Source organism: Microcebus murinus, chromosome 2 (genome assembly GCF_040939455.1).
Source record: "Microcebus murinus isolate Inina chromosome 2, M.murinus_Inina_mat1.0, whole genome shotgun sequence".
In the NCBI taxonomy this organism is placed as follows: domain Eukaryota; kingdom Metazoa; phylum Chordata; class Mammalia; order Primates; family Cheirogaleidae; genus Microcebus; species Microcebus murinus.
Window position 1 is genome coordinate 9,039,309 of NC_134105.1, and position 25,221 is coordinate 9,064,529.

General features: G+C 54.3%; 1 protein-coding gene across 3 annotated transcripts in view; it reads left to right on the top strand.

Moving 5' to 3' along the window:
- Positions 1–25,221, top strand: part of KAZN (kazrin, periplakin interacting protein) — a 1,045,723-nt gene that overhangs the window by 921,446 nt on the left and 99,056 nt on the right. For all 3 annotated transcript variants that reach the window (XM_020281641.2, XM_012763125.3, XM_020281647.2), the window contains one exon: positions 11,587–11,778. In XM_020281641.2, coding sequence (XP_020137230.1) covers positions 11,587–11,778 — 192 coding nt within the window. The remainder of the gene's footprint in view (positions 1–11,586; positions 11,779–25,221) is intronic.

Here is a 25,221-nt window from a genome sequence, read left to right on the forward strand (position 1 = left end):
CTCCTATTTGGTTGCAGAAGCCATGACCATGGAGCCCCCTGGAGAGGGGACGGACCGCTCTGGAATTGTGAGCCCCTCCACCCCCCGCCCTGTGAATAGACAGGGGTCCTAGGAAGACAGGAATGGGCAGAAGAGCCTCTAGAGGTGTCTCCAGCCTGGCCTGCAGGGTGTCTGCACAGTGGGGAGGACGGGACGGGGGCAGAGGCAGGTGGGACACTGGGCTCAGGCCTCTCTGCACCCTGGGTCCCTGTGTGACCTGTCTGGGCCTTAGGCCTTGGGGTTGACTGCCCTTAATGAGGACAGTAAAACTCACTCTTGTAATCCTCTCAGGGAGCTGGGACTTAAACGTAATAGAAGTGAGAGCACTGTGAAGAAAAAGTTAAAAGCACCACGTTCAGCTTAGCAATACCAGCCCGTAGTGAAGCCTTTTGTGCAAGGAGGCACTGTCTCGTTCTAGGCAGAGCAGGAGGCCTCTCGCCTGCCTTGCCAGCTGGTCTGCACCCCGGGCTTTCTTCCGGGTTATGTTTGTTCAGAGGTGGGATTGGGGTGGCCCTGGAGTGACCCTGTGGCACAGCGCAGAACAGCATCCTAGGAAGAAGCTGCCCAGGTGAGCTTGGCCCAAGACTCCCTAGCAGCCTGCCTTTGCAAGCATGTCACAAGAAGTTCATAAAAAGCTTTGTACAAGAAACCTTGCAGGCCTCTTACTCTTCGTGCCTTAGTTTCCCCATCTGTTAAGCGGTAATAATACCAGCCCCCAGGGTTGCTGGGACATTGCACGGGACGTGAGTCTGGCACAGACAGCTCCTTCAGGCCTTGCAGCTGCAGGCTGGGGGAGTCCAGGCGTGCTGGAAACCGAGCCCCGCATGGCCGGGGCCTGCTCTTTCTCAGCCCAAGGTAATTTTTCAATTAACTCGATTGGCTGGAAACCCGGGCACCCCAGAGTGTGGGAAAAGGGCCCAGTCCGGAAGGGCCCTCCCCTCTGCCCCTGCCTGCTCGGGGCTTGGCTTCCAGAGGGAGGATCCGATTTCACATGAGGACACCAGGATGTGATCCCTGTGCCCCTCTGAAAAATCCCAGATGGCGCCTTCTGGAAGTCTCAGCAGCCTCCACGCTGACGGCCAGCCTGTCCTCCCTCGCCGCCCCTGCCTGGCCCGGGCTTCAGCGAGAGCACCTCTAACAGTGCTCGTTGGTGACTTTATTGCTAAACAATTTAGATAGGCGGCCCTGCCAGTTTTCGTAAGTGAAACATTTAAAGTATGCAAAGCATATTTTATTTCCTCTTGGAGCAGCTGCTCAGCTGGGCCAGAGAGTCACTGGAGTCAGTGGATTTGTGAGCTGCCCTGCAGCGCTTGTGAGCTCCCCACCAAGGGACGGTGTCCGCGCTGCCTGGCATGCCCTGCTTTCCCACCCCGTGCATGGGGTCAGGCATGCTATGCGATGGCATCAGTGACTGGCTGCCAGTGCCTCTGGGGGGCCTACAGGTGCCAGCCCCTCCCTGTGTCCTGGCACAGCAGCCCTGGGTGATGGATATTGTTGTTATCTCCATTCTCCAAGGACAGGGTAGGGATCCGCCAGGGTCAAATAGCTACTACAGGACAGAACCAGGATTGGAACCAGGCCATGCAGTTCCAAAACCACTGCACATAACTGTCACTGTCACCATTTTACAGGTGGGGCAGTGGAGGGACGTGGAGGTCATGCGATTGCAGGAAACGCCCCCTAACTGTCTTCGTTCACCTTCCGAAGCTCTATGTGACACTGTGAGCTCTGCGGGTCTGCCATTGGCTTAGTCAGAATGTCATTTAAATTCTGAGAGCCCAGATCTCCTTGCCACAGGGGTCTGAAGATGCAGGAATTTCAGGCTCACCACCCTTCATCTTGGAGAGCCTCAGCCTAGCTCTGGTCACCCACTTCTCTTCCTGACATCCTTGCTCACACCTGCGGGGCCCTCGGCGCGCTGTACACATTTCGGTGCATTTAATCCCTGAGTTGGTGTTAGACACGGGCTTGGAATGTTCAGGCCTGAGCATCGTTTCCATCTGGGCTTCCAGCTCACAGTAGCCAGTGGCCTGGCGGTTGAAGTTGCAGATTCCAGACATTCCTCTGGGCCTCAGTTTGGTTGTCTGTAAAATGGGGATAGAAATGCCTGCTCTTTCCCTTTCCTGAGAAGAAGGTCGCTGTTGCACTCAGAGCTAGACATGGGAGAACCTGCTCTTTGACAAGCGGGACAGGCGGTTTCCATGTGGATTCTGTGGATTCCAGTAATGGGTGGAGAAGGAAACTGAGACGCGGGCTGTTGTGCTGCTGACTCAGACGCTGGGTGGGAAAGGCAGCCGGGCTGGGCTCCCTGCAGGTGCAGGGCCTTGGTCGAGGTGGATCCCTCCGTTTGCAACGAGCTTTGTGCTCCCTGCCTTGATCGTGTCCTGAGTCAGTTGGAGACCATGCTGGGCCTTCTTTATTTTAATTCTTTGTGTTTTGGTAATTTTTCCCCCTGCGGGTGGAGAGGAGGGAACAGGCATGAGAGGTCGAAGTCCTGCATGGCGGGAGTGAAGAGGGAGACAAGCAATGCCACCTGCTGCTTGCTGTCCCTCCCCTGGATATGCCCTTCATGGGCCTGGCCTGGGGAGGGGAGAAGACCGTTGCAACAGCCATGACTGGGGGACTTGGCCATTTTGTTCGTTAGGAGCTCAAAGACCCCAAGTTAAAGAAAGACCCAGTTTCAACTCTGTCTGCTTGTCAGACCCCTTGTCCTGGCATTTAGCTTGGGAAATAGGCACAGCATGGTATTTCAGGCTAGGAGCCCGGTCCAGTGAGAACATAAGTTTTGGATCTGTCAAGCCTAGGCTGGGATCTGGCCGTGCCACCTGGACCAGCTCTGTGACCTTGAACAAGCCAGTCCCACCTGTCCTGGCCTCCCTCTCTGCGCCTGCAAAACGGAGAGGACGCCAGCGCTTCTCCCGTGGGCTGAACTGGAGAGAACTGGCCGAGGCTCAGTGCCAGGCATGTGGTGAACCCCCAGTGGCTGTGGGGTTGGTGTGAGGACCTTTCCAGATGGGGGAAGAGGAGAAAGGCTGATTTGGGCAGGAAAAGTCTGGAAATGGCCTTGAGGCAGAAGTTGAAAGGATTGCACCATCCAGGGTTTGAAGCCAGGGGGCCTGGTCCCTGCAGTGAAAGAGGAGCTAGAATTGAAGTCCAGATGGCGGTAGGTGCTCACTGCTTTTGTGGGAAGAAGTAAATTCCGTTGTCCGTTTCTGCTTATCCAGTTTCCGAAGGGAGAGTGACAGCTTGTAGCCTGCAAGTCTGTGGGAGTGCTGGGCACCCCAGAAACTGTCCCTGGCAGAAGCGGTTTATCACAATCCTTTTTCAGTTACAAGGGACAGAAAACAACTCAAGCTGGCTTACACACAAAAGGGAATATATTGGCTCATGTAACTGAAAAGTACAGGGGTAGATTCGGGCTTGAGGTGTGGTGTGATCCAGGACTCAGGTATGTAGCTATTATCTGAACCTGTCCTCGTCTTGCTGGCTGCTCTCCTCATGGTGACAAGATAGCTGCCAGCAGCTTCAGGATCAGTCCTCACAGCCTGAGCCCGTCAGTAAGGAGAGCACCTGGGTCTTGCGCTGTCTCCTGAACCAGTTACAGTGGCCAGGGCAGTTCAGTTCTTGGGCTGGCCAGACTGGGTCATGGCAATTTCTGTCCCTGAACCACTGGTGTTGACAGTGGGGGCTCCCCAAAGGGCAATGGAGGTGTTACATTGAAAAGAAGTGAGCATGGATGTCAGCTGGACAGAAACATCTGCTGCCCAATCTGGGTGTGGGGGCGGATAATGAGGAAATTTGGAAAGAAAAGGCTGAATGCATAGCATCTGCAGAGGAAGCAGATCTTTTGAGGCTCAGCTTGACAAGTGTGCTGGGATTCCTCTTTGTAAGCAGAGGATGGCCTGGGACAGCCCCCATCAGCCCACCAGATTTGCAATGAGCTGGCCACAGCCCCCTGCTTCTAACCCCCAGTGAGAACTGAGGGCTGGAGGAGGCAGCTGGCCAGGCCCCGAGGACAGGCCAGCCCTTCCCCATCCCTGCTGCTCAGGAAAGCAGAGAGGGGCAGGTTCTTTGTAGCCAGCAAGGAGGCAGCCTGGCACAGGCTTTGGGACTGAGCAGTCATCGTCATAGCCCATCAGGGACTCAGCTGCCCAGGTAGTGGGCAAGCGCCTGCTTCTCCCATCCCCAGCCAGATGGTGAATATGGAGGTTCACACCCTCCTGGTGCTGGAAGTACCTACCTGCCGAGTGATTTCTGCAGCCTCAGCCATGAAGGTGGTGCCCAAGCCTCTGGCAGACCCCAGAGAACCGCGTTCTGCAGCACCAGTGCTCAGGTTAAGATCTGCCTCAACTGCGTGCTGGATGTTTGCAATTCCTCGTCTTCCCTAGAGCATCTCTGCTTTGGACCCTGTGACAGTCACCCTTCCGGGGCAGGAACCTCGCTGGTGCCTGGCACACAGGGGTTGTGTTAGTAGCTCACTCTGTGCTAGGTGAGCGGTGAGTGAAGCTGGTACAGCGGCCCCCTGTCCCAGGAGAGCATCAGATTTCTGGGGCGGGAGCTGGATGTGCACAGCTCCTCCAGGGAAGGTGGTGGAAGAGGATTAGCTTGGCGTAGCTTGGCGCTCAGGGCCCGAGGAGCGTCTGGCTAAAAGCTCTGTTTATGGGCCAGCGGCTGCACCGGAAGAGCCTCTGCAGGGACAGCAGATTAAACAACGCCCGAAGGAAAAAACAAGCACTGTGAAATTTGAGACAAGGACAAAGGCTGTATTACCTGTGTCCCTGCAACACCCACACCCACCCGTAGTAAGAATTGGGAGCAGGCTGTGGGGGAGTGGGTGGGTGTTATCTGAGAGCCGCCTCCTATTTGAGGAGTTACCCCCATGCCATGAGTGTCTGGATCATATGACAGAGGCCCAGAGAACAGGGAAATCACCAGCAACCCACAGTCCAGCTCTTGTCTGCCTGTCTCCATGGCAGGGGGACTGCAGGAGGGACGAGAGGGTCAGGTTGATGAATGGGGACAGAGGTCGTTTAAGAAGATGGAGCTGTTTCCAGCCCCCTACTTAGGGGACTGGGCAGGAGTGGGGAGCCTGGGTGACCTCAGAAGGTCAGCCCTGCAGATGGAAGTGGTGCCAGGGCCAGGCTTGCCCTGCCCCAGAGTCCCAGGGTGGCCAACAGAGCGTGCCCTGGAGGCTGGCTTTCCCCAGGCTGCAGCCCCCAGACTTCCCTCTCCACAGGCAAACCCTTACGTTCAGGACGGCTCTGGGCGGTTAGAGAGCTCGGAGTGGGGTCTGCAGCGAGCAGCTGGTCCTGCTGCTGCTGCTGCTGCCACCACTGCCGCTGCCCTGGACCGGCCAAACCCAGGAGTCCTGCCCCACTCGGAAGTCGGGTCAAAGGGACTGAGGTTCTGTGACCTCGGGACTCCCAGGCTGGGGAAAGGATGAAATGGTGGTGACTCTCCGGGGAGGGTTTGAGGGCTCTGCCTGCCGGGCCTGAGAGGGAGGGCGCCCAAGGCTCTCACCTGCCTTGGGGGGGCACCTTGCAGCCTGGCAGCTGTACCTGCAAGGGCACAGGTGTAACTCAGTGGGTACAAGCAGCAGCTCTAGCCCTGGACCGCCTGGGTTTGACTCTCCATGCCTCAGTTCCTTTTGTAAAATGGGGGCATCCCCTGGGGCCCTTGAGGGGGTTGAGAATTAACGCACGTGAAGACTCAGAACAGCAGCAGTGTGCTCGAGGGGCTCAGAAATGTTAGCTGTGAACACCGGGGTGAAGGCAATGACCGCATTCAAATTCGGGGGCAGTATGTGGACACCACCGGGTCTGAGCTACCCCAAGGACGTGCAGGGGAGCAGAGGAGGTGCCTGGTCTGTCGGCGAAGGGCCCCCGCCCTCTGCCCCGGCGGTGGGCTGTGCCAGTGGCCCCCTGTCTGATTCCCCTTTTCAGGACTCCCCTCCTCCACCGAGTGCTGACCTCAGTGGGTGCATTCATACGTTCACCCTGTGACTGTTCAGCCTTCGGGGCCTGTGAGCCCCTGTCGCTTAACGCGACTTTGCCAGTAGGAGCCCTTGTGTTTCAGCCTTAAACCTTTGACCCTCCAAGCGCAGTCTTCCTCCTGATTCCTCCGGATGAGAGCAAGCATCATCCCAGCGTACTAACACCACGCTTGGACCAGATGTGGCCCAGCCCTACAACACGAATGGCAGCCAAGGGAGCAGAAGCACCTTTGAGCGCTCACAACCTACCAGGCGCCGGACCAGTCTGCGCCCGGGCGGCTTCAGAGCCCCAAGGGCCTGGGCGTGACCCCACGCCCCACCAGCATCTCAAGCCTCAAGCAGGGACCCTGCAGCCGTGCGCCGGTCAGGATTCAGTGAGGTGATGCCGAGTCCAGTGCTGGGCATCAGGTGCCCGGGAGTGGCAATGGCTGTGGTCTCTGCAAGGCCGGACAGGGACAGTGGCAGGTCAGTGCAGGGCGTTTGTCATCTGGAAGTGACCTCCATTTGGCGGTGGCCTGTGTGGGACGGTTCTCTGGGCATCTGATCTCCCTCCCACGGTGTGTGTAGCTCCCGCAGACACCCTGGCGTTCCCTGGCACGCAGGCCGCCCACCGTGCACAAGGCCACCAACATCAGCGGGGTTAGACCGAGGTCCGCCTCCCACTGGGGCCTGCTGGAGGACGTGGGGCTGGGTGGGACACTGTACCTGGAGTTTTGTGGGGTTGGGGGCAGAGAGGGCTATAAAAATGAATTTTAAATAGAAAACCTGAAATATGTTACTGCCATGTTCAGATGTTTCTTCTGGAGGTATGATTCGTATACAGTAAACTGTGCGGCTCTTATGTGTACAGTTTGCATTCAGCGAGTTTTGATAGGTGTGTGCTTGGCTGCCTGGCAGGTGTCCACCCCGGCTGGGCGGCCGGGGACAGTCCCTCCCAGCCTGGACTTGCCGACCTCGCCTCAGCCCGGCCTCCACCCAGCGCTCCCTGAGCTCTCGTGTCCCTCGTCCCTCGTTCTCTGCACGGGTGACTCAGCCTTCAGGCCCCGCCCTTTAACGCGGCCTCGATGCCGTGTGACCGCTGGGTCGGAGCGGGGCGCAGGGTCGGGGTTCTGCAGTTACGGAGGCCAGGGCGTCCCCTCGCCTTTTTCCGTAATAACGACCGTGGTGAGCTCCATTCGACCTCCATTTAGAGTCTTCCGGAGTGCTTCCACTTAGCTGCTTGCTCTGTTTATTGCTTACCACAGGCCTGAGAGACTGGCCTCGGGTCCATTTGTGGATTAGAGGTTAGAGCTGAGAGGTCACTTGTGCACAGGCCAAACAGCTGGGAAGTGGGGCAGCCAAGACTGAGCCCCGCCGGCCAGACCCGAGTCTCACCTCTGTCCCAGCGCTGCACCTGGCGCCGTTGCCGCGCCTGCAGAGCCCTGCAGCGGGCAGGGCACAGTCCGCCCTCCCGGAACGGGCGGCCTGGCCCCATGGCCACAGCCTTCTGCAGGGGCTGCGTGGGGACCGCTGGGGGGCCGGGGCCACCACGCACGGAGTGGCTGACTCGCTGTCACCCAGCTCTACGCGGGGAAACAAGAGCAAGCTTGCACCCTGCTGAGGGACAGGCCTCCCTCCATTGTCAGCCCCTCTCCTCCTGGAACCAGTACAGTGTGGGAGTCTAATGGCACCAGACCACCCAGGTTCAAACCCCAGCTCTGCTCTCTACTCTGTGACCTTGGCCAAGCCATTAACCTCCTCTGTGCCTCAACCTCCCCATTGGTAAAATGTGGATGATAATAATAGGACCTACTTCAAGGGGTTATGTGCAGATTGAACTAGTTAAGGCACGTAAAGTACAACAGAGTCCAGAACATTCAGTATTTGCTCAAAAAGTATTAGCAAAGGCATAACTGTCATTATAATACACAAGAATTATTATTGTTATTTTAGACCTTTGGCTTGGGGAGGCAGAGTCTGCAAACCTACAGGTCACCAAGGGGCCTAGGATGTTGCTTCCTTATTGAAAGGTGGCTGCTGCAGCTCCAGCCATTAAGTCTGCCTTCCAGGCAAGAAGGTAGGGAAGGGAGAAAGCATTTTCTTAAAAGGCAGTCCTCCTAGGGAGGTTTTTTACACCTCACTGGCCAGAACTGGGTCACACAGGCAACCCTAGCTGCAAGGGAAGCTGGGGAATCACATTTTTAAGATGTGAGACTTATTTCTCTGGCAAACTAAGGGAGCCTGGGCAGCAGATGGGCAGGGTCTGCCCCAGCTCCCTTTGCTGCCCAGTCTGGACCGTTCTCTAAGTGGGTCCCCTGCACCCCTATGTTTCCAGGAAAGAGGCAGCTGGGGACCTCGGCTGCCCGCTTGCCGGTGAAGTTGCCCCCGAGGGCAGCACCGTTGGTAACTGGCATCTCCCCCGGGGCAGGAGGGCCGCTGTCTCCCGGACGACGCGTACTTCCCGCTTCCAGGGCCAAGCAGCTCTGCGGAGTCTGTGGCTTCTGTCCCCCCTGCCCCGAGGTCCAGGGGCACTGTGGTTGCCCGGCGTCGGCAGAAAGGTACACAGTTGCTCTTTGCTTTTGTTGTCCTTGGGCCAGGGCCAGGGCCAGGACAGTGTTCTCCAGAAATGATGCCTCCTTTCTAAACTGATCTCCTGCCTTTGGGAAAAAGCTTCTACCTGCCAGGGGGGTCTCGGGGCCTGAGCTGTGCCAGGTGCTTAACAAATCCCGTCTCATGCCCCCAGCCCAGCACCGACGGGAGAGCTTTGTGGCGCAGTGACGGCAGCTGTCTGTGTCGGCGCTGGCCGTTACCCCAGCCGCGAGCCAGGCAGGCGCACTGAAATGTGGCCAGCACAACTGAGTTGGCCATTTTATTTCATTTTAAGTAATTCACCCTTGGCCACCCGTGCCTAGTGGCTGCCGTTCTGAGCAGTGCAGCTGTAGACTGGAGCACAAGGCCTCTCTGTCCCCACGGGGAGAAATGCATGAAAACGGTAGCAGTTGTCTAGATTCGTAAGAGTGGGTCCCTCGAAGGGCACCGATGTTAAGAAGGCCCAGAGAGGGATAGGGACTTGCCCAAGGTCACACAGCAAGCTGGTAGTCCCTCTGAGGGAGAAACTCAAGGCTTCCCGCTGCAGCTTCTCCGTTGTTTCTGAAGAGTGTGGTCACTCCTCTCTGCACAGGCGCACCTGAGTGCTTTCCATGGCTCGTGTTCATTCTCCTCACCCCCATTTTACAGGTGAGGCAACTGAGTCCCAGGGAAGGGGAGTGCTTAGGCTTTCTGAGATTGCAGTCCTAGGATTGTACTTGTTTCTGGAGAAGTCTGGGGCATGTGAGGTCTGGGCCTCCACACCCACCTGGGGCAGGTGCAGTCGGTAAGTTCCGATAAGCCTCTCTCTTCCCATTGAGTTGTTTTTCCAGCCTGGTCTCCTAGGACTTGGCTCCTGTGGGTGCCGCACCTGCTGCCCCACCCCCGTGGCTCCCATCAGCTTGTTCTGAGCCTGACAGAGGGGTGGGGCCTGGGCGTCAGCTACACCTGTCAGGAAGGTGATTGCAGGAAAACTCTGCCTTTGCCACTGTTAGCCAAGGAGAAGGGCACGCGGCCCCCAGCCCCACCCGGCTCCCTGCTCTCAGCTCGGTGCAGGGTGCAGAGGAGACCGTGCCAGGCTTTGTCCTGTGCCTCGACGCCTCTGTCCTGCGAGGTGCTCTCGTGATGCCCCGTCTCGTTGCGTCAGAATCGCCGTGGGTGGGAGTGGGGACCGGGGGCCTGGCAGGACGGGCAACGGGGGAGTACTGCTGGGGCTTCTGGCATACCTGGAGCACCTCCTGTGTGCATAGCACATTCTGTGTACGTGACCTGGTGACTCCAGAGCTGTGCCCCAGCCTTGCCCCTTCCAAGACCCTCACAGTCTGTGCCCTGGACTCCCATGGGGTACGCGTCCCCTCTCAGCAGTGGGGCTGCTCGTCACTCTCGGCTGCGTGTGTCTGGTCCAGCCAGGGCTGCCTCGCCTCCTGCCCAGCTCCCTCCTTGAGGAGAAATTGGGGTATGGTGGGGGACAGTGGGGACAGCAGCCTGTGCCGGGGGTGAGGCGGCCGGGCAAGTCTGGTCAGTGGTGGCTCTTTCATCCGCTCATCCGACAGATGCTTCTCGGGGGCAGCGGGGTGCTGGGCGCTGTTCTGGGCACAGGGACACAGCGGTGAACAAACGGACCCAGGTCCCTGCCCTCCTGGGCCTTACGTACAGCCAGGAAACAAACACGTGCGTGTGGCACACTGTCCACAGCTGACGAGCGCTACGGAGGAAGAGCGAAGGGGACGGAGGCTGGAACTCAGCCACCGGGCAGGGTGCGCTGAGCTTCCGCCAGCCGCGGGGACGCGGGCAGCCCTGCACCCACCCAGCCCTGGAGCCTGCGTCTAGCTTGGGAAGGACGCAAAGGCAGAATTGAGGAGGCAGCGTTGGGCAGGGTGGGGGAGGCCCTCTGCAGAGGTGATGGGGCGTGAAGGCTGTGTCACCATGAGGAGGTGGCCACAGGAGGAACCAGGAAGGGGCGTTCCAGGTGTAGGGCCCCCCAGGGCTATGGCCCCGAAGCTGGGCAGCGCTGGGCAGTTGCAGGGGGAAGGACCAGCACGGCCGGAGGGTGGGAAGAGGGAGACAGTGTTAAGGATGTAGGCTCAGGCCAGCCCCTCGGGGCGTGCATCTGTGAGCATTTCAGAATGTCCTTCAGCCGTGTGCTAAGTGAGGTCAGTCCATTCTCTGTCCGTTGTTGCTCAGGTGAGCTGACCTGGGCGTCGTGTGTCTATTGGCCTGCAGGACTGAGACGCTGGCGACTCCTCATGGGACGGTGGTGCACCTTCCCAGTACCTTCCTTAGGCACCCCAGGGTTGAAGGGGGCACCAGGCTCTCCTTGGCCCCATCCCTGGGGCCCCACTGTATGTAGGCTTGGATCTAAGTCCCACAGGAACCTCTGCCTACATGTCTCCTTGTCTCTGCTCATTGCACCCGTTTTCCTATGGGACAGTCAGGCGTGAAGGCTGAAGTTCTGTTTCTGCACAGTGCTGAGCCCCTGGAGGTCACAGGTTTTGTGAGATGTTTTGAGTGTGCTGTTTTAGGGCTGTTTCGTTAGTGAGACTGGGAGCTCAGGCTCTGGAGTCAGCCAGGATTTCCTAGCTCTCTGCTTCCTACTAACTTTGTGATCTCCTGGAGTTACTTAATCTCTCTGAGACTCGACGTCCCAATCTGTAAAATGGGGGTTATAATGATCCCAGGCTCAGAAGGTTTGGGTGATTTAAATGCGATCGTGCACATAAAGCTTGACTCGGCATGCCACTGGCCATAACACTATCTCTTAAGACTATTGGCCGCTGGAATGGACGCTCGGTGCCATGACAACAGCAGTGGGACCCTCAAGAGGGTGGGGGCTCTCCAGGTGTGCTCTGCAGACAGTGGGTGGGGTCCCGGACAGGGGCTGGGGCTCGTGGCCTCAGGGGCTTTCTTCCCTGCACACAGGTGGGAGAGGCCCTGAACACGATGCAAACAGCGAGCGTCCCGTGTGCTAACCGTGTGCTCTTCTCCCCCAGTGCTCCTGCGGGAAGAAGTGTCCCGGCTCCAGGAGGAAGTTCACCTTCTCCGGCAGATGAAGGAGATGTTGGCGAAGGACCTGGAGGAGTCACAGGGTGGCAAGTCCTCTGAGGTCCTCTCGGCCACCGAGCTCCGGGTCCAGCTGGCCCAGAAGGAACAGGAGCTAGCCAGAGCCAAAGAAGCCTTGCAGGGTGAGTGACATCAGCGGCAGGTCTGTCCCCAGGGATGTGGGCTCAGGCCCTGGCAGCCCTGGAGCACTAGGGTCCTCCCTCTGCCGGGGGAGCGGCGTGGATGGACACAGGGTCTCGCAGCACCCACCCCCAGCCAAGGCTGCCTGTCCCTTCTCTCGGTGGGACTCTGCATCTTGCGTGGGTGGGTGCAGATCTCGCTTTCTCCTCCAGTGTGACCACCGCGCATTGTCCCTCACGGTCAGATGTGCGGCCCCTCTGCCTGAGACATGAGTGGCAGGTGGGCATCCTCGCTGGGCCCGGCTGTGGACCCAGCAGCTGGGTCTCCTTTCCAGCACTGACAGGGTCCGTCGGTGCCTCCTCTCGTGGGACAGTGTGCACGTGCTGCCTTCTCTCCTGGAGGACACGTCTGTGTGCCACGCTTCACTCTTGCTCGCTGGGGTGGGCGCTCCGCAGCCCGGGGGCGGGGAGAGCTGGAGGACAACATGGTGTAGGCGTCCAGGTGGTCTCTTGACCAAAGGGACTGTTGACCGGTGACCACTATGTGACAAGTGTATCCTCAGCTAGAAGGGGCTGGAGGAAGAGCCTCAAAGGGTTGTTTGAGAAAGGTTGGAAGCCATCACCTACCCTGTCAACTGGCTCCTCAGTGCTTGGAGAACTCAGGCGTGAAACATTTGGGGAGAAGATAGTCTTTAGGGTCTGCCTGGATTCTCTTGAGCCCCCTTAATGTCTTTGCTTTTCCTGGAAAAAAAAAAGGCGATAGAGTTTTGCAGCCTGCTTCCCATTTGTCATTTACTAGAACAATGAATACCCTAAAAATGTCATTTCTGAAGCCCAAGCAGGTTTGTCAGTTTGGTTGATGCCCTGCTGTTATAACAGAGACCCCAGAATAGAGTGTCTTAAAGAATCAGGTTCTCCTGTAACCATCCCCAGGTGAGCGTTTGAGGCTGATGGGTGTATGTGTTCCCCTCAGCTCTTGAGAGACCCCAGGGAAGAGCCAACATCAAGGGCCAGAGAGTTCCCTTGGTGAGAGCTTGGTCAAGTGGCTTTGCCCAGCTGCAGGGGGTGCTGGGAAGTGTAGTCTCTAGCTGGGTGGCCATGTCCCAGCTCGGACTCCAAAGGGGTGAAGGGGAGAATGGATTTTGCTGGAGCAGCTTCCCTGCGCAAGAGTACGATGGAGGCAGCAGGCTGAGCAGGCCGCCTGTCCAGGGCCCAGCTGGCTGTCCCTCAGGAAGCCTGGGAGATTATTGCTGGGGGGGACCCTGGACCCAGAGTGTCACAGCGCTCTCTACACAAGTCTTTTCAGCAAAGCATACAGCTCTCAAAGGCAGATGGACAACCATCTTCTACTGGGGTTTTGTTTCTGGCGGGGTCACTGGGGCAGTGTTCTGGGTGATCTTTTCAAGCTGTTGTGGACATTGGTGTGCATCGTGGCCCAGCTGACATTGTGTACTTGGGAAGACACTTCACCAGGCATGAACACTTTTCCTCCACGCAGCCGTCCCTGGACCTGCAGTCTAGGCAGGTTTGCATGAGCCGCCCTCCTCGCCCAGCTCCCTAGGGACCTCAGAGCACCCTTTCCCCTGCTCAGGGTGGAGTCCCAGGCCTTGGGAATCTCCCACGAGAAAGTTCTGCTGGATCCAGGCTGTGCGAGCTGATGTCCTTTGGTCTTGCTAAACTTTATGATCCTTGGAGAGTCAGGACTGGCTCAGGAAGCAGCCACGTGCTGTCTCAGCCACCTTTCCCGGAGTGTATTCCAGGAACAGAGAAACTACCTTCCACACCCTTCACCAGGGACAGAATTCTCACTGCCATTTGCTCTTCTGCAACTGTGAGGAAGAAAAACCCTCCCTCGGCTGTTCCTGGTCCTAGAGGGACGGGAAGGGGAATAACCAGAGGCTTGTTGCCCCCACCACACCCTAGTTCCTTGGACATACAACCTAGCCTCTCTGAGCCTCAATTTCCTGATCTGAGTAATGGGACAATAATGGAAGCTTGACAGCAGATTATGAGAATTAAATGAGGTCGTGTGTAGAAAGGGGATAGCTCCTGCTGTCATGATAATGCACGTCTGTAGCCTGCAAGGTTCGAGGCTGTCCTGGCTATTATTCCTAGCTCTGTGCTGGCCAGCCTCACCCAGGGACCCAGAGCCCTGCCTGCTGGGCGGCTCCTTTGTAGGAATAATAACCTTAGCAGCAGAACTTGCCGGTGTTCATTAAAGGGAAGCTTCATCGAGCATCTGCTGTGTGCCAGCACTGATCTAAGACTCTGTCTCCCGTTCACCTCAATCCTGCCAGGAGCTAGTCACCCCCTTTCTCAGACGGAGACACCACAGTGACGTTCGGGGAGGTTAAGTGACTTGGCCAAGGTCACAGAGCTAATGAGCAGCAGAGACAGAGGCTTTTTCCACTGCACTGACACCCGTTGTCTTCCCTCTGAGTGTGGTCACTGGGAACGAAGTTGGCCGGATGGGAGGGACGGGAGGCTGTCTTAGCTCAGGGATGAGGACAGCAAGTCTGGGCTTGAATCCAGCTCCAGCATTTACTAGCTGTGTGACCTCGTATAAATTCCTTAACCTCTCTGAACCGTAGTTGCTTAGTGGAGGGTAGTAATAACAATACCTATTTTTCTTATAATTGGGGCCAATAATAGTAGCTAGTTCATAGGGTTGTTGCGATGATTAAATGAGATATAAAGTGCTTGGCTCAGTGCTTAGTACCATTAGTGCAAATACTGAGTGGTTATCAGATGCCAGGGGGCTTAGCAGAACTCCCTGGATCTGCTTGGAGATGTCGGTTGCCTGATTCCTTTGAGAAGTAGCCCAGACCTGAGACCCCTGTCCCTGAGACCCCTAAGCCCATCTGAGCTCAAGGCAGCTGCGTTCCTGAAAGGCAGTGAGGTGGGCACCCTCAGCCGCCCCGAGCATCCTGCCTGGAATCTACAAAGTCATAAATAAGACGCTTCCTCTCGCCAGCCACAGCACGTGGTGAGTAAATTGCAGACAGATGTGGGCAGAAGGAGTCTGGGGCATGAAAAGGGATTTATATGCCCGTAATGAGGACAGTGAGAATAAATGCACAAGCAAAGCCAGCAGCAGATGTTGGGCGACACTTGTTAACAACCAGTGTCCCCATGGAGGGGAAAAGGCAAAGCCCCAAAGACCCCCACCCTGGCAGCTGCCCCCCTACCCCCAACTCAGTCTTTGGGCTTGGGTGAGACCTGAATTTTCCAGCGTGAGAGGATTAGGAACTCGGGCAAACACCCGAAACGTCAGTCCATGGTTTCAACATCAAAGCAAAGCAAAGAATCCAGTTCGGGGGAAATGGGGTTTAGAGGATTCCTTTGTTTGGGAATGAGCGTGGGAATGCTCGCCTTAGGATTTCGGTCTCGTCGTGAGTTTGAAGGCTGAGCCCTGAATGTTTAAGAGGGAACTGTGTCATCATATGTGCCGACTGGCTGCCCCCGCCCTGCACCTGTGGCGGCCCGGGGACCCCTCGGGGTGCCCGTTAATTTCCTCAGCCCTCCCCAGCCTCACGGTTTCTCCGAGAGTCAAGGCGCACAGAGATGATGGTAATGAAAATTGCTTCTTTGCTTTTTAAATCTCTGAACAGCACGTTAAGAGTGTTGAGCATGTTCCCACAACAATAAATACTCTTTGCAAGCATAATTTGTAATGACTACATAATGTTCTACCAAATGGAGGTACCATAATTTATTTAGCCATTTCCCCATTATTGGACACTTAAGTTGTTTCCACTTTTTTCTTCCCACCCCCCCTCCCTTTTTTGCCATTATGTAACAATGCAGTAAAGATCCGTGTGTGCCAATCTGTTTACTTTTTTAGGACAGCATTTCCCAACCTTTTTGGTCTCAGGACCCCTTGAAACTTTTACAACATTGAGAACCTCAAAGAGCTTTTGTTTGTATGGTGTGGATCTATTGTTATTTACCATTTCAGAAATTAACACTAGAAAAAAATATTTACCTCTTCAATAATGTATTTTGAAATAATAATAAACCCCATGATATGTTAACATAAATAAAATTATTTTTTAATGGAATGCAACTATATTTTCTCAAACTAAAAGATTTGAGTGAAAAGAGCAGCATTGTAGCTTTTTTTTTTTTTTTTTTTACATTTTTGCAAAACTTGTTGATGTCTGCCTTCATAGCAAACTGCTGAATTCTCATCTCTGCTCCTTTGGTCTGTTGCGATGTGTTGTTTTGGTTGGAAATCTGGCATCACACAGATATGTAGGTGGAAAAGGAAGGAGTATGTTAGTTGCCTTATGAGATAATTGTGGATATTCTTCTTTGATGCCACGCTAAGACTCACTTGGTGGTAGTTTCTTGAAGGTTCGTTGCAGTGTGGCTCCTGAAACCTTATCCAATAACGTCTTTATACTCGGCTACATTAAATGCACTGGTCTAATTTGCACTGGCAAATGGGTATTTTACCCACATATGATTTTTTTAACATCATACGTTGATCATTTAGAAAATGTTGGTTCACTGAGCTGCGCAGATCTTCCAAATGTTGACATATCTCAGTGGAAATAAAAAGTCACATGTGTTAACATCACCACCAATCTCATCAGAAAAGTCTTTAAGTACTGAGAAGCTGTTAAAGTCATGGTGACAGATCAGGTTTGCCAAAATTCTAGTTTTTACTCGAAAGTTCAAGTTTTATTGTTGGCAACAAATACTGTCAGTTGTTTTCCTAGAGATAACGGGCTCCCTTTAGTTCATTTCTAAACTTAGTTCATTAGTTTGCCAGATAGCGGTTTCTATGTCAGTCATTCTCTCAAGTACAAAGGATGTTCTATGAAAAAGTGGCTAGTTTAGCTTGCAACTCAAGCAGACACATGGATGTTTTTTCTTGAGACAACCACTGTACTTTGGTATGCAGCAAATGAGCTTTTCAGGAGACTAAATAAAATTAATAATTTTATTGCTTCGTCAGGGACATTGCTAAGTACAACTCTCCTTTTTTTAAACTGAATATGTGGTATGAAGAACATCACAGTTATTAACGCAGTTTGTTGCAAATACTAACACAGTAAAAAGGCAGACAACATCAAAATATTCTTATGAAAGTAGGTTTCCTCATAGACCCTGACAGTGATACTGGTGGTAACAGCTAACATTTTTGAGCATTTTTTAATATGCTACACATTGCAGAACTTCAACCCATTTTATCCTCACAGTAACCCTGTGAGGTGAGTGCTATTGTTTTCCCATTTTGCAGAAAGAGGGACAAGTACCAAGAGGTTGCAAACTGTGTCAGGGCTGCACAGCAGCACCTGGTCAGAGCCGGGTTTGTACTTCAGCAGTGCGGCTCTGGAGTCCTTGGGTGATGCCAGCAGGGACAGAGAGAGTATTGCTGTGGGGAAACAGCTTGAACAAAGGCAAAAAGAAAGGTCTGTGTGGGGGCGTGGGACATGACCCCTTATGTTGAGGCTTTGCTGCAGGGGATGACGGGAGAGGATCATAGTGACCCTCAGCGGTCACACCCAGAAGCTCAGGGACCCTGGAGGTTTTGAGCAGGTGTCACCACTATGAGAAGTGGGGTATCTTTGGATGTCCCTTACCCTCTCCCTGCCTTTGCAGCCTGGTTTCTGTCCTTGCTCATGGGTGTACCTGTGTTTACATCCATGTGGCTCCTGGATGTGCCTGCAGTTTCATCTCCCTCTGTCCCCTCGGGGTCTTTGCACTTGCGGTTCATCCTCCCCTAGCCTCCCGATGAACACTCGTCCTCTGAGTCCCAGTTCACGTTCCGCATCCTCTAGGAACCTTTCTGGACCAATTCCCCTGCCCAGTGGACTCAGGGCCTGTGATTGGCAGAATGATGTCCACCTCTCCGAACAGATCCACTTCTTAATTCCTGGAACCTGTCAATGAGTTAGGTTGCACAGCCAAGGGGAATTAAAGTTGCTAATCAAAGGTCCTTGTGATGAGCTCAGCCTGGATTGTCCTGTGGGCCCGGTGCAGTCACAGGGGTCCTTAGAAGTGGGAGGAAAGGCAGACGAGTCAGAGTCAGCGAAGGAGATGTGACCGCCCAAGCAGAGGCCAGAGTGATTCAGTGTGGGGACTCAACCTGCCATTGCTGGCTTTGAAGACGGAGGAAGGGGCCACAAGCCAAGGAGTGCAGGTGCCTCCAGAAGCTGCAAAAGGCAAGGAACCTGGCTCTCCCCTGCAGCCTCCAGAAAAAACATGGCCCTACCAGCACCCTGAGTTTGGCCCGGTGAGACCCAATTTGGACTTCTGACCTCCAGAACTACAAGATATTAAGTTTATCTTATGTTAAGCCACTACATTGTGGTAATTTGTTATGGCAAAAGCAAGAAACTAATACAGGGCCTCCTCTTCCCTGGATGTGGCAGCCGTGGCTGTTGACCTTGACCAGGACTCAGCACACGTGAGGGTGTCCTGTTTCCTTAACAGACCCCTGCAGGGTGCAGCACAGGGCTGGCTTCCTAGGCTGAACACAGCAGACACCCACTGGGTGTGGGGAAGAAATGATACCTGAGTTCCCTCTCTTTGGTGGAGGGAGTACGGCCTGGTGAGGCCTTTTCCACTGCCTCAGAGTGGGTCACCTGCCCTACACTGAGCTCTTGGAAGGAATCGAACATTTTTAATTTAATTTAATCAAACATGTTTAATTTGCTCGTTTACCAAACCTTCCCTGAAAACTTCCCTGCGCTAGACCCTGCATCCGAGCCTGTGGTTCAGAGAATCCAGGCCCTGCTGCGGTCTAGTGGCATGTCTGCCACCCACAGCACATCTAACACAAGTTGGTTGAGTCATTTTTTTTTCAAATAGCCAACCAGGCTTGTCAATGAAAATCTGCAGCACAGACATTCCTGCTTCTAAGGGCTCTAGGCTGCAGAGGATGTCTTCAGCCAAGTGGTGCTGGCAGGCTGGCGAACCATTGTCCTGAAAGCTCCCAGCAGGTGCGGCCGTGCCCCGGCTGCCTTTAGAGATGTAGCCAGGCCTGCAGACAGTGGGGAAGTAGGTGGCCCAAGTGGCTGTTGAATGGAAGGATGCGTCACCCTTGCTGGGACGGCCGTGCCCACTTGCTTTCTTGTACACACATCCTTGTCACCGCAGCACCGTGTGGGTTTGAAAAGCTACTTGATGTTTCCTGTTTCCCTCCCCACATCCGCACTCCATTCTTTGTCTTGTTCCTTCTGTCAAAGACCTGTTCGTGTTCTGTGCAGTCTCTCACCCCGGGTTGCGTGTGTGTGTTCGTTTTTAGTGATTCCCATGCACAAAGCTACTGCTGTTTCTTAGGCTCCCAGATCCAGCCTGGTGGTCCTTGGGGCTGCTGCAGGGGGTCCCCCCTGAGCCAACCCCTCCATCCCACAGCCCTGACGTGAAAGACTCTGAGCTGGGAAATCTCAGAACTCGGTGGAAGCTTCCAGAAAGTTTAACCCTACAGACAGAAAGTCTTCCTAATACACTACTGACTGCTTTTAGATACTGCTAACAGATTCCCCACAAAGGCTTCTTAGGCTCCAAGTTTGACCCAGTTAGCAATAATTTATGGTCAGGTGGAAGAAGTGCCTGGAACCTTTGGTGTTCTGTCGCAGCTGCCAACTGAGCCTGACCCTGGCTGCTTCAGACAGGGGCTAGAGTCTCAAAAAGGGCACATGCCTTAATGCACAAGTACTTTTTAAAAACAGCATAACAACAAACATTTAGTTTGAGAGTAGATTAAGATTTACAGAGCCACGTTAAGGTCCTAACGTCTTAGATTACCTTGCACAGGTATTTTGAAGCCATCTCTTGCATCATGTGTGCTGACGTCTCATTGGCCGAAGCAAGTCACCTGACAAAGCCCACGGTCACATGGGTGGGCTCCGCAAGGCCAGGTTCCTTGGCAGCCATTACTACCAGAGTCCGCCACAAACGGCCCTTTAAATAAAAACGTTTGCGCTAGAGTCTGGGACTCTGGTGACTGACAGACTACACATGGCAGCAAACTTTGTCCCCTTGGCCTTTTATGCAATAGGTGTTTTTTGTACCTGAGGGGCTGGTGTCCTCACCCTCATCTGGGATTTTTGGCACCGAGTCCCTGACCTTCTGTGAGTTGGACAGGCAGCCAGTACCGTCCCCCTTCCCCAGGCGTCCCCGTCCCCCCACGGCCTCCCTAACAAGTGCCTTCCAGCGTCTGCTGCAACACTCAGAGCAGATTTCTGGTAGATTCCATTGTGTATTGAGGTTCTAATTATGGAAGTCTTCCATTTGTCCTGAGAAACACTGAAAGTCTGGTTTGTTTGAAAATACACAGACACCCCCTAGGACTCGCCCACACAAGTCTGATACTTGTTTTGGAAACATTTATCAGAGCTCAACCGTTCTTCCCTGTTGGTGGGGGTGGGGGCGGCAGGGAATTACATGTCCATTCTGTAGCTGGGATGGCCGAGGTGTGGACACACACCGAGTTGCTTTTGAGTAGTCATTATTTCGGCTGACGTTTATTTAGTGCCAACATTTATTTGGTGCTTGGGATGTGCCAGGCGCTGTCTTAATTGCTTTGCCTGTGTGAGTCATTGATCCCCCCAACAACCCCGCTTAAATGGGTAGTGTTCGTTAGCCCAGTTACCCCAAAACAGGGATGACAGAGGTTAAGGAATTCTCCTAAGGTCTCCTAGCTAGTAGGCTTGGGAGCCAAGGCATAGTCCCCAACAAGTACGATTTCCAAACCTATGTTCTCTGGAGATATTTAGCAAATACTTAGATTCTGCGAGTCTTAGGGGGTGGGCATAGCAGTAAAGAGGAAGGAAGGGAGAGAACTGAGGAAGAGGAGCAGATCCGGATTTGGGTGTCACTCAGAGGTCCCCGAGGCACCGGGATGTGTTAGTGCATTCCTAGCCTTTGCTCTGCAGATTGTCCCAGGGAATACATGCTGCAAAGCTGGTCTCTTGGACACAGGAGACGAGAGTTTTTCCTCCTGCCTCCTGCCCAACCCGCCTCTGTCCCCATGCAGTTCACTGAACACACTCCAGCCCCAGGAAAGGCCAGTGGTCTCGGCCGCAGCAGAGGCTGTATTTAAGGTATGACCAAGGGCTACCGACCCTGGGCCTCGACTTTTAATTAATCCCAAGGCAGGGTCAGAGATTGATCTATCTGAACAGAAGGGAGCAGGACTCAGCATGAGAAAAGCCAGATTCTCCAGCTGCCTCTGACCCCACCAAATCCTCTTTGGTGCGTGCCCACCTTGCCACGATGGGGTCAGGACACGGCCCTGAAACCGTGGCAGGAAGACGAAAGCCACATTGGCCTCCAGCCAGGAGAGAGCTTTGGCGTGAGCCTGGGAAGGGGGCATCTTCGGAGCTGGCCCCTGGGGTGGTGTGGGACATTCTTGCTCCGCAGCAGCCAGCCTTGGCTTGGTGGAGCTCTGGCCCCAGGGGGCCATGGACACAACGTCAAGCCTGGCAGGGGCATCTACCTGATTCTCTGCAGCCCTGGTCGGCTCCCCAGGGAACGCTGTCCTGGCCTCACACAGGGACCTGGGGGTGAGTTTGTTTTGGAGAGCTGCCCCTGCTGATGGGCATTCCGCAGAGGAGGAAGCAGGACTGTGTGCGCGTTGAGTGAGACACAGGATGGGGGTGCAAGGGAACAGGGACCACAGTTTCACTCAGGTTTAGCAAACCTTACTGAACACCTCCCGAGGGCCAACCCGGGCAGAGCACTCCACACACTATCTCTTCACGTTATCCCCAGAAAAACCCCGTGACATAGATGGGGTTACCCTGACTTTACACTTGGGGGAAGTGAGGCACAAAGAGGCTCAAACAGTGTGTAAGCCTCAGCATTTGGATTTGAATCTCCATGTCTGACATAGATGGAGTCTATGCCCATCTGTGGACACTGTTAGTTTTCCTGTGCCAGTGTTAGTTTTCCATCAGTAGAAATTTTTTTAGTGTTAATGAAATCTTATGAAAGGCCAGGTGTGGTGGCCCACGCCTGTAATCCTAGCACTCTGGGAGGCTGAGGTGGGAGGATCGCTTGAGGTCAGGAGTTCAAGACCAGCCTGAGCAAGAGTGAGACCCCGTCTCTACTTAAAAGAAAAAAATTAGCCAGTCAACTAAACATAGAAACAAAAAATTAGCCAGACGTGGTGGCTTGCGCCTGTAGTACCAGCTACTTGGGAGGCTCAGGAAGGAGGATCGCTTGAGCCCAAGAGTTTCAGGTTGCTGTGAGCTAGGCTGACACCATGGTACTCACTCTAGCCCAGACAACAAAGCGATACTCTGTCTCAAAAAAAAAAAAAAAATCTTATGAGAATCCCATTCATTCAACAACAAATACTTGCTGAAGTCCCACTACTTGCCAGGCATTATTCTGAGCACTTGGGCTATATCTGTGAGCAGAATAGACAAAGATCTATTTCTTGCGGAGATTACATTCTAGTAGGGTGTGCCAGTTACTTTTGCTGTGTGACACACTGCTTCCAAATATTAGGGGCATAGCAAACCACCATTTCTCTTGATCTTGTGAGTCAGGGGTTTGGCAGGGCTCGGCTGGGTGACTCTTAGGTTCCATGTGATGTCAGCAGGGGTCTCTCAGTGATACTCTGCTGAATGGTCCAAGATGGCTTCCCTCACGTATCTGGGACCTTGGTAGGATGGCTGGGGACAGCAGCCACATGCCTATGTGAGGCCTCTCCAGCATGGTAGTCAGACTGTCCACATGGAGGCCCAGGGCTCCCACGGAGATGGTTCCAAGAAACCAAGTGCAAGCTGCCAGCCTCTTATGGCCTAGTCTCAGGAGTCACTTAGCATCACTTCTGCCACATTGTTTTGGTGACAGGCCAGCCAGACTCCACACTATTAAAAGCATGTGCCATGGGAGATACTGTTGTGTCCATCTTTGCAAAAGTACCATCTGCCACAGAGGGGAGAGAGAAGCCAGGCAGTACACAACAAAGCAAAGAATAAATCATACGGTGTATTGGAGGATTGTAACTACTATAGGGAAATGGGAGCTTTCACGTGGGGTAAGATTATGACCCAGCTCCTCCACTCCTGGGTGTTTACTCGCCTAGGAAATATATGTCCCCACCAAGACCTGTACATAAATGGTCTTACTGGCTTATTTGTAATAGCCCAAAACTGGAAGCTGTCCAAATGTCCACCAGCAGATGAATAAACAAACGGATAACATACTACAGTGGAATCCTACTCAGTAATAAAGCTAGGAACCATGGATACAGGTAACAACACAGGTAGATCTCAAAGTTTTTATATTGAGTGACAGAGTCCGGGGGGGAAAGTCAGATACTGTATGATTCCATTTCTAGGAGACTAGAAAACGCAACCTGATCTATAGAGACAGATCCTGCAACAGCATGGCCTTATTATAAAGGGGAGGCAGAAACGGGGAGGGGTAATGAATATGTTCATTCTCTTGATTGTGGTGATGGTTTTATGGGTGTGTACATATGTCAGATCATGTTAAATGGTACATGTTTATTGCATGTCATTTATAATTTATATAGCTGTTTTGAAAGAGAGGACGAGGTGGATTTTTGCAGTCCTGGGAATGGGATGTTTGGGGGCGTGAGCATTTCAGTACTCCATAAACCACGTCACTGGATGACTTCCAGCTTTGCCTTCTTCCCCTGAGTGCTGACCTCAGCGGGTCACAGGGGTACCCAGCCCCAGATGGGCAGAGTCCTCGGGGGTGGGCTGACCGTGCCAGCCAGCTCCCAGGGGGAGGGGGAGAGCTGAGGGCCTGCGGAGCCCTGCCCTGTTGAGAGGGCCCCAGCACCCAGGGCTCCCGGGCTGGCATTCCAGGACCAGGCAGGGACCAGCCAGGCCTGAAGCTGCATGTGCGTGGCCTGGGCTCTGGCCCAGTTTTTAAATAGCTCCGAGCACCTGGACTGGCCAGCGGCTGAGACGAAAGCGGCTGACAACCAGGCAGGCTGGACACAGGGCTTTGTGCCCAGAGCCTGATGTGGGGGCAGGACAGGCATTTTTTTGGGCACTGAACTAAAAACTCAGACCCACTTAGAAAGAGCATTCTCATTCTGCTACTCAGTGCTGTGGTTGGGAAAAGACCAAGGTTCAAAACTAGTGGTTCCATGAATATAATATTTTTTAAAAATTATATTTAATGTCTGTATAATTGATATAGTTTATGTATATATTTATGAATTATTTGTATGGGCCAGGCATGCATGGAATATAAATCCAATAAATTATCTCAGATAATCCTCCCAGCAGCCCTGTGAGTTGTTTCCCCCTTTTGCACATGGGAAGATTGGGGCCCAGACAGCTGACCCACTGCAGGTGGAATTTAAAGCAGGGGAAGTGTGCCTGGCTCCCAGGCAGTGTGGTTAGCCAGCGTTCTGCAGCCCCCCGAGAGCTTGCCGCTGCTGGCTTGTGGATGTGTTAACCGCTGATTTAGTGATGGATCCTTTATGATGTGGACTGGGGCTGGCCTGGGCCTGTGAATCAGGCGGGGGCATGGCAGAGCGGGCAGCCAGGAGACCAGAGTCCATGTTCCCCCAACCTCTGCAGGCCTCATCTGGAAAATGGGAGGGTTGGACGGAGTTCTTAGCAGCCCTTGTTGCCATCCCTGCCTACCTGTTCCTGCAGGGCTGGGAGTAGCAGACCCAGAGTGCTAGGGACAACATGCCTGCGTGGGGAGGACAACCCACCCACCTCTGAGAGAGCGACAGCAGCCCACTGCCACCAGCCAACTGCAGACGTTGGCTGTAGAGGAACGGCGCGTCACTGGGCCCACCTATGCCGGGGACAGCCAGACACAAGAGAGACCTCAAGACTGAGACCCCAGGGCCCCACCCGGCAGCACTCAGTCCACTAACATTGTTAGCAGCCCCTGGTCCGGAGAAGTTGCTCACCCATGAGCTCCGGCCCATGAAGAACCGGAAGAGTTGTGACTCAGCCCATCCAGCAGAGCACGTGGCCCAACGAAAGAGAGGTCTTCACCAAGAACCCAGGGGCTCAGGCAGAAGTGTGTGAGCTGGGCACCCCTGACCCCACCAAGCCCCTGGAGAAGGCCAGGAGGCCCTTCTCTTGGTCGGTTCGATGGTTTGACATCTCAGCCATCCTGGAGACGGGCCCAGCTCAGTGTGCACTGGCCTCCTCGCGCCATTAAGCCTGCTCTCACCCACTCAATGGGTGCACACGTGGGCTGCACACACGGCAGGGTGCTCGGGAACTGGGCTCTGGTGGAGGCCTGAGGTGGAAAACAGCATGGGCTCTTTGGGACTGTCGCTCCCCTGGGAGGGGCTGTTGACCCAACACTGGAGAGGCTGGGAGAGCCCGAAGTCAGGCTCTGAAGAGTGTCTGTGTCATTCGGCCATCGTGCTGCTGCCCGTCCTGCTCCTGAGGAGCAAGCAAGGGTGAGGGAAGAGGGATGTGACAGAGAAGGGACCCAAGACTGTCACCAGGAGGTGCTGGGGAAGTGGGT